The following is a 9,702-nucleotide window of genomic DNA, read 5'->3' on the forward strand; positions in this document are numbered from 1 at the left end:
ATCAGAGAATTATCCCAGCACAGATTACACAAGTGGCCTTATTGAAAACCTGAAAATTCCTGATTCCTTAATTTTAAGTAACATTGGAAACCCAGCACCAAAAACCAAAGTAGGCAACCCATCTCAGATGAAATTATATAGGACAAAAAGCTCCCAGTGGGCAACCTCTTCATCACCTAGGCCCAAAGATTACAGCAACCAAACTTCAGATGAATGGATGGAATCAGAAAAGGTAATTTATCTATCCTATATATCTAATATAGATAATCACATTTCCTAAGTCAGATACAAATATGTACAAGTGAGTTATGGAATAATTACAATTTTAGATGTAACCTCTGTCCTCATTTTGTTTCCTTTTTCTTTGCTGGTATTGTTTTTTTTTATCTCCTATTTCTCTTTTTTCTCTTGCTTTAACTTTTGGACAGTAGCTGTCCATAATTCTGCCATTTGCACCTCCTCTAGACGTAATGGAGATATCAATGTATATGTCAACATTCGAAGCCTCGAAAAATCCCCCCCCCCCCGAAAATGGGGTTTGATTTATGCATAGTATAAAAGTGAAACACCGGTGTGGGTGTGGGTGGACACCATTTTGCAATGTCATCAGCATCTGACGTAAAGAGTGGTTGTGTCTTAAACTCCCATTCATCTTCATATCACCTCCTTGATCTCTTGTGCCCAGCTATAAGGTACCAGTAAGTAAAACATGTATTTGTGCAGTGAAAAATTAAGGCAGACTATTAAAGCATGCAGTGACTGAAATGGAGGATTGACTTATTCACCGAGTATGCAAAACATGATTTTTGGGGCCAGAAAAATAGGGTCGTCTTATATGCCATGATTTATGACATCTTTAGTTTCTTTACTTGTCCCATTACCACTCCTTTTGGCCTTGCACCATCAATTATTTTGTCATTTAATCTCTCCTTTCACCATATCGCAGACTTCTCTTTTGTTCTTCTTCCCACCTCCCCCCTTTCATTTACTTAATACCTGTTACAACTAACTTTTCCCAGTTCTGATGAAAGGTCATTGTCCTGAAACATTAACTGTTTCTCTCTCCGCAGATGATGCAAGATCTGCTGAATATTTCCAGCATTTTATGTTTCTATTTTTTATTTCCAAAATCTTCAGTATTTGCTTGTGTGTGGACAGATCATGTGCCCGATCAGTCACCTAGCTTTTGAAAGGTTGATTGGTAGATTCAGAAATAGATCACATAATATTACTTAAGATTACATTACATATGATATACATCACACAAACAGGCCATTTGGCCAAACCAGTCCATGTAGGTGTTTATGTTCCACATGAGCCTCCTCCCTTCTTTTCTCATCTAAATCTACCATCGTAACCTTCTATTCCCTTCTCCCTCAAATACTTGTCTAGCTTCCCCTTAAATATATCTATACCATTTCCTTCAACCACTCCCTGAGGTAGCAAGTTGCATTTTGTTAGCACTTTATGGGTAAGGAAGTTTCTTCCAAATTCCTTATTGGATTTATTGGTGACTATCTTATATTAGTAACCTCTAGCTATGCTCCTCCCCACATGAGGAAACATTCTCTCTGTATCCACTCTGTCAAAACCTTTCATAATTTTAAAGATCCCAATAGGTCACAGGTCAGCCTTCTTTTTTCAAGAGATAAAGAGACTATCCTGTCAATCCTCTCCTGATAAGTCTATCCATGCATTTCTGGTTTCATCCTTGTAAATCTTCTCTGCACCCTCTCCAGTGCCCCTATATCCTTCTTTATAATATAGCGACCAGAACTGCATGCTGTACTCTTAAGCGTGGTCTAACCAAGGTTTGATACAGGTTTAGCATAACTTCCCTCCTTTTCAATTCTATCCCTGCAGAAATAAAGCCTAATGCTTGGTTTGTTGTTTTATGGCCTTGCCTGTCATGCAACTTTTAGTGATTGGTGTACTTGTAATCCAAGATCCCTTTGTTCCTCTACCCCATCTAGAATTGGACCTTCCAATTAATTAGTGACCTCCCTACCAAAATGTGCTACTTAACATTTATCTGTGTTGAACTTCATTTGCTAATTATTTGCCCATTTTGCAAGTTTATTAATGTCCTTCTGTAATTTGTTGCATTCCGTAGTATTTACTAACAAACCCACCCCCACCCCACAATTTGGTGTCATCTGCAAATTTAGGAATTGTGCTTTAGATTCCAAAGTCCAAATCATTCATGTAATTGTGAACAGCAGTGGTCCCAACACTGATTCTCATCAAACACCACTTCCCACCTTCTGTCACTCTGAATAACGCACTGCCCTTTACACCCACTCTCTGCTTTATGTCTTGAAACCAGCTAGCCATCTATTCTGCCACTTGACACCTGACTCCACATTCTCTAATCTTATTCATTAGTCTATTATGGGGCATCTTAATGAAGACTCTTTGAAAATCTAGATAAACTGCATCAATTATATTAACACTGTCTACTCTCTCTGAAACATCCTCAAAAATTTCAATCAAGTTGGTCAAGCAAGATTTGCATTTATGAAATCCAAGCTGACAATTCATTATATTTCTCATTTCTAGATATTCTTCTATTCTCTCCTTTAGTAATAATTCCATTATTTTTCCTCCCATTGATGTTAAGCTTAAGGGGTTATAATTCCCTAGACATGTTCTGCCTTCCTCCTTAAATATAGGAATTATATTAGCTAACCGTCAGTCCTCTAGCACTACACAATTTTCTAATGAATTATTAAATATAAGTAGTATTCCCTCTGCTATCTCTTTCCTAGATTATTTTAAAATATGTGGATGCAATCCATCTTGACCAGAGGTTTTATACTTTTTGAGGTTGTTTAGTTTATTCAATACATTCCCCTTTTTAATTAAAATTACTTATCGCATTGCGCTTCTCATCATTCAATGTTACGTCTACCTGTTCTACCTCCTTGGTAAATATCGAAGCAAAATAATTATTTAACGTTTCTCCTCTTTATCATTTACTTGTGGTATTATCATGACTGTTCCTTGGTCCTCTTCCCAACACAGCCTTCCTTTTTATTGGTGTGCCTGTTAAATATTTTACTATTTTATGTTCCTTGATAATTTTATTTTATTGTTCCTCCTTACCTTCCCAATAGTTTTTTTTAAAACTTCTCTCCTAATCTCTTTGTATTCTCTCTTATCATATACTCGTCTGCTTCCTTCCTAACCCTCAGTTGTTTCCTTATGTTCCCTATGCATCCATGGAGTCCCACTTATATTTAGTTTATAGTTACTTGGTGGTAGAGAACTTGATTATTGCTGAGAAAAAAGACATGTTGTCAAAGCTTTTCATCTTGCACACATTAGGACAAATTTGCAAGAATACCAAAAGATTTGATAATCTTGCAAATGTGTCTTGATGAGTGCAAGACGAAAAGCTTCATTAGCATGTCTCCTTTTTCAGCAATACTCAAGTGGTTCGCTTGTTCTTTCCTTTTAGCGGAATATATTATTCTTGCAAGCTGTTGAACACCTTTTTAAACGTTTCCCATTTTTGATGTACATTGTTTGCTAATATTTTCACCCATTTTATTTTCCCAAGTTCTATTCTCAGCTCTTGAAAGTCAGCTTTCCTCTAATTTTTTTTTAGCTTTTGTTGGATTTAGAGTCTACAAGCATTGGAGAAGGTTCTCAGGTTTGGAAATGCTATGTAAAAGAGTGAAAGGTCTGGCATCACTTGTTAGGGAGTGCATGGTCATAAGATCATAAGAAATAGGAGTAGGCCATTTGGTCCCTCAAGCATTCCACCATTCAACAAGATCATGGCTGTTCTCATTGTGGCCTTATCTCCACTTTCCTGCCTATCCCCACATAACTCTAATTGCTTTGGGAAAACAGCACATGTTTGAACCAGCAAAAAGGTGTATAGTACTGAAGAGGTAGCTGAGCAATTTCTGTGGACTGTCAAAAATGGTGATGGAGAGCAACTTCCAGGGGCAGATAAATTGGGTGCAGCAGCAGCAACAGCAGCCAGTGCAGTGGAGATGGCCACAGCAGCAAGAGACAACATTGCAAGTGGCCAATATTTGGAGGAGTAAAAATAGCTTCTTCTGGAGCAGTAGGAATGTAACCCTTTAAAACGATGGCGTTCTCTGTTAACTAAACAGTGAAATGCAAAACTCTGGCATTACAGCACCACCACTGGAAGTAGGGTATAAATACAGTGCAACATGTTTACATTGGTAGTTTCTATTGTTAAAATATATTAGATTTTCGATGTGTTTTCTACTACAACCCATTACCTGAGCTAATGGTAATCAGCCACCTTCTTCAGCTGCTGGGTTAGAGGAAGGTCATAAAAGCAATAGTGATAAGGATTCAATAGTTAGGGAAAAGACAGATGTTTCTGCTGCTGATGTGATTCCAGGAAGGTATTTTGCCTCCTTGATACTAGGTCTTCAGGACGTCACTGACCAGCTGCAGAATATTCTGAGGAGGAGAATGAACAGCCAGAGGTCATGGTCCACATTATTAATTACAGATGTAGAAAGAGGGATGAGGTTCTGGAGGCAGAACTTGGGGAACTAGGAAATAACTTATTCAACAGGATTTCAGATAGCAATTTCCTGATTAATCCCAGTGCCACACACGATTGAGTAAAGAATTAGGAGGATAGTGCAAATTAATGCATGGCTAGAGACAGAGTGGAGGGAGAGCTTTAGATTCCTGGGACATTGGGACCAGTTCTGGGGAAGGTGAGACCTGTACAAGCTGGATGGGTTGCACCTCAACAGGGCCAGCACCAATATTGTCACGGGGATGTTTGCTGGTGCTGTTGAGAGGGTTTAAATTAGTTTGGCAGTGGGATGGTTACAAGAGCTTAGATCCAGAGGGGAGAAAAGCAAAGCTGGAAATGGAAGGCAGAAAATAAGTAAGCAAGTTTGGAAATCAGAGGAAGGAAAGGGCTAGAACTTAGACAACAAAAGGGTTTGGAGGTGCTTCATGCTATATACTTAATTGCAAGGAGCCCAGTACTTGGAATAATGACATCATAGCTATTACTGAAATATGGCTTAAAGAAATGGCTGCTCGGCATTCCTTTTACAGGGTTTTCAGATGAGATGGGGGGGGAATATATAAAGGTGCAGGATCACAATTTGGTTAAAGGAACAATTGCAGCTATGAAAAGGGATTATTTGTGTGGGGGAGATGAATGAAAGTGTGAGAGAGGGGAATGAGGCAGAGTGTGTGAGGGGAAGAGAGGGAGAGAGTGAGTGGGAGGCAGGAGAGAGGAAGTGTGACTGGGGAAAGAGACAGAGAGGGAGTGTGTGGGGGCGGGGGTGAGAGAAGGAGACAGAGTGTGAGGGGAGAGAGAGAGTCTGGGGGGAAGAAAGAGTGTGAGGGGGAGAGAAGGGGAGAGGGAGAATGTGGGGGGAGAGAGAGAATGTGGGGGGAGGGAGTCAGAGGGAGGGGGGAGTGTGAGGGGAAGAGAGAGGAAGTGAGCAGTTAGAGAGAGTGTGGGGGAGGAGAGAGAGTGTGAAGGAGAGAGATGGAGAGGGATAGTGTGAGGGGAGAGTGTGGGAGAGGGAGCAGGTGAGTGAGAGTTGGGAGAAAAAGAGGAGAGTGTGTGGGAAGTGAGAGGGAGAGACTGAGCAAGAGGCGGGAAAGAGGAAGTGTGGGGAAGAGACGGAAAGGGAGTATGTGGGAGGAAGAGAAGGAGACAGAGTGTGAGGGCTAGAGTTTAGGGAGGAGGAGAGAGTGTGAGGGGGAAAGAGAGGGAGAGAGTGAGTGTGAGGGGTAGAGAGAATGTGAGGGGCTAGAGTGGGGGGAGGAGAAAGTGTGAAGGGGAGACATAGGGTGAGGGAGCAGGAAAGTGTGAGGGGAGAGAGAGGAAAGAGAGTGTGAGGGGGAGAGAGAGAAAGGGAAAGCATGAGGGAAGAGGGAGAGAGTGTGAGAGGGAGAGTGTGGGGAGTGTGCCAGAGGGGATGTGTTGGGGGAAAGAGAGGGAGAGAGAGAGTGTAGGGGGGACAGGGGATACAGAGTGTGTGGGTGGGGGAGAGAGAACCAGAGAGAGTGTGAGAGGGAGATAGACACAGTATCTGTGTGTATAGGAGAGAAAGGGAGAGAGTGTGTGTGAGGGGGAAAGAGGGTGAGAGTGTGTGTGAGGTGGGAGAGAGGAAGCGTGAGGTGGGGGAAGAGACAGAGACAGTGTGTGGGGACGGGAAGCGAAGGAGACAGTTTGAGGGAGGATCGAGAGTCTAGGGAGGAGGAGAGTGTGAGGGGGAGAGATAGAGGGAGACTGGGGGGGGGAGAGACAGAGGGAGAGAGAGTGTGAGGGGGAAAGGGAGGGAGAGAGAGATTGTGAGGGTGGAGAGAGGGAGAGAAAGTGTGATGAGGCAAAGAGATGGAGAGGGAGTGTGTGTTGGGGGAAGAGAAGGCTAGGGAGTGTGTGGGGGTTAAAGGAGAGTGAGCATGTGTGGGGGAAGAGGAGTGAGAGTGTGTGAGGGGGAAAGAGAGAGAGAGTGAGTGTGAGGGGGTAGAGAGAATGTAAGGGGCTAGAGTGCATGGGGAGGAGAGATTGTGAGGGGGAGACAGAGGGTGAGGGAGCAGGAGAGTGTGAGGGGAGAGAGAGAGGAAGGAGAGTGTGAAGGAGAAGACAGAGGCAAAGGTAAGGCATGAGGGAAAAGGGAGAGGGAGAGTGTGAGGGGGAAAGTGTAGGGGGAGTCAGAGGGAGAGTGTGATGGGAAAAGAGAGAGAGAGATAGTGAGTGAGTGAGTGTGGGGGGGAAACGGGTTATAGAATGTGTGGGGATTAGAGAGAGCCAGAGAGTGAGTGTGAGGGTGAGAGAGATGGAGTGAGTGCATGTGTGTAGGGGAGAGAAAGGGAGATAGAGTGAGGGGGGAGAGGGAGAGCATGTCAAGGAGGAGAGAGATGGAGACAGAATGAGTGTGAGGGGGAAAGAGTCTGAAGGGAGAGTGCTCGTGGAGGCAGAGTGTGAAGGGAGTGTGTGCGTGGAGGCAGAGTGTGAGCGCAGGAGAAGAGTATGTGCATAAAAACCTGGCTTACTCTCAGTTTCAGGGTTTTCATTCACCCTCATCCCCACACACCAACATGCAGTTTCATCCACTCTCATAGTGGATGAGTGAATATGCTCATCGGCCCCTTGAGTGAGAAAAATTTTGAAATGTGGTTTCCCATATGCGAAAAGGTTGGACAAACCTGGGTTAGATGGTTACTTGTAAGCCTTAAATTTGCTAGACAACCTGAAATTTAAATTCACTAATGAAGACCCAAATGGTGGCACAGTGGAACTTTAACACAGTGAGAGTGACGCTCTCTTGTATACTTGATATTCCTCATAAATAGGGATGGATGGAAATTGTTCATGACCCATAAACAACAATGCATGGAGCATGCATCCCAACTTAGAACTCTAGGCCAGTCTGAAATTGAGCTTTGAACCTTATGCCAAAAATGTAAGTGCACTGCTCATCATTCCTCCAGCGACAACTCACCTAGTTAAAACCATAAGCCCTTTGCTCACTGGCAGAGGCCCTAAGGTAGCTCCTGAGAGCTGGGAAGAGAACAATGGAAAGAGGACTAATCGTGAATTGGCAGCAATGTCAGGAGTGCAGTGGAGCTGGAAGGAGCACTTCTGGTGTAACTCCCTCATGTACTAGTGGACTTCAGTGGTTCAAGGAGGCAGCTCATCACCACGTTTATCAACGGCAGTTAGGGATGGGCAATAAATGCTGGCCTAGCCAGCTACGCCCACATCCCATGAATGAATAAAAACAAAGATTCTGATCTCTGCACAGTATTCAACCGAATGTAGCATTTAGAAAACTATGTGCATAAATTCACACATTGCCATTCCATGGGAGTGCATGGCACAGCTTAACCTAATGTTGCAGAGGGTGAAATGTTTTATGACATAGTACAGTAACAAAAGCCTTTACTTTTAATTCTAGGATAACTTTGTCACGGCTGTAAAATTAGAAGAGGCAAGTAAACTCTGCAAGAAGGAAGAAAGTAAGCAGACAACTTTGGGTGAACAAAACAGAAAACAAGAACAAAAAGGAGGCTTCAGGAACTCCTTCCGGAAGTTATTCAGGAAAAAGTAAGAAAAATTATAAACGGAGGCCCTGAAACCTGAGGGAAAATATATTCACAATATTATGGTAACAATAATTTGTGTTCAATGTCTACTCACATGACAAAATTTGCAAATATAATCACGTTTTTATTATTTGGCATGGAGTGAGACTGGCTCAGTGATAAAATTCCCTACCTGGAGTCAGAAGATGAAGGGTTCAAACCCTGTTCCAGACAGTCCCAGTGAATGGAGACTAATGCACTTGTTTGAAATTCTGGGTTGACATTCAGCAGGATACTTGTATCTGGTGTTTTGCTTTTCAGTGTGGGTGCCCCCCCTTCCCCCATCTCATTGTACGGGTTATGGAAGTCTATAAAACCCTCCTGCCATCAGGCTAATAACCCTATAAACTGATACTAACATGGTTGCACCCATAGAAGGAATGATCACATTAACCTATCAGACTGTTATAGTCCAAAAATCCTTTCCATTGTGATGACATTGCAATAGCATATGAATGGATCGCAACTTTTCTGGTAAATTGTGATCAATTGTGGAAATAATAAAACTTACATAATCACTGTTATCTACTTATTGTTTTAACCAAATATATCATAAATTATTTGGATTGTTAGATGTCCTTTGCCTATTCCTACACCCTTGTTTTTAACGTTTAGAGATGTGTAAGAAAATGATGGCTTCCTAACACTGATCTGTATCATCTAGGTCACATCAAAGTTCCTGCAGTTTGGAGAACAAGCAGAAATCTGATGGTAATCCTACAAATGACGCTGCAAAGATAGAAATCCAAGAATTCAAAGAGAGGGTTGCTCATGTTAGCAACATTGATCGTGGTACTGCTGTTTAATCTTACATTTTTGAAAAACTCAACCAAGCATAGTAATTTGAATTGATTTTACTTATGCTCATGTTTGTAAAACAGAATCTTGATCCATTTCATATGGATTAGTGAGAATCACACATTAGATTTACAAGTTTCAAACACCAAATGACAATGTTCCCCATCTGGATACAATTTTATGTATATGCATAGAAGAACAAACTTGGATTTATATTGCATCTTGCATGTTAAGATATCCCAAAATGCTTTACAGCCAATTAAGAAGTTTTGTAGCATAGTCACTGTTGTAATATAGGAAACGACAGGCAATTTGCGCATAGCAAGCTCCCATGAACAGCAATGTTAAAGTGACCAGATAATATGCTGATATTAGTTGAAGGATAAATTTTGGCCAGAAGACCAGGGGGAACTCACCTGCTCTTCTTCGAATAGTGTCATGGGTTCTTTTATGTCAACCTATACACATATATGAAAAGTATTTCATTTGTCCATATTTTTTCTCTGGTCTCAAGACAGCTGCAAGCACAGATTTTCTACCACTTCAGAGGTGGGATAGCTTGTGGGCTTCTCCACAACCCACTGTCAATGACACCCTGTGATCAACTGGTAAGACCCATATTATGCATGGTATATTTCAGTAAAAGATGGAAAAGAGGCAGTTCTGTGCAGTCTTCCATCTACTAGCTTGGCTAAAAGTTACCATAGCTTATTTGGCTGATGTATAATTCAAGAAACAAACAAACTTGGGACTGGAACTCATGACGTTATGGATGGCAAAGCTTTA

General features: G+C 42.0%; 1 protein-coding gene across 1 annotated transcript; it reads left to right on the top strand.

Annotated features, from left to right (window-relative positions):
* The first annotated feature begins 208 nt into the window (after positions 1-208).
* LOC121290329 (rho guanine nucleotide exchange factor 33-like) lies at positions 209-8,956 on the top strand. Its single transcript, XM_041210658.1, has 3 exons — positions 209-232; positions 7,932-8,080; positions 8,783-8,956. Exons 1-3 carry the CDS (start codon positions 218-220, stop codon positions 8,922-8,924), a joined length of 306 nt encoding a protein of 101 aa, XP_041066592.1. The 5' UTR covers positions 209-217; the 3' UTR covers positions 8,925-8,956.
* The last annotated feature ends 746 nt before the right edge of the window (positions 8,957-9,702 follow it).

The sequence above is a fragment of the Carcharodon carcharias genome, chromosome 2 (genome assembly GCF_017639515.1).
Source record: "Carcharodon carcharias isolate sCarCar2 chromosome 2, sCarCar2.pri, whole genome shotgun sequence".
Lineage (NCBI taxonomy): Eukaryota > Metazoa > Chordata > Chondrichthyes > Lamniformes > Lamnidae > Carcharodon > Carcharodon carcharias.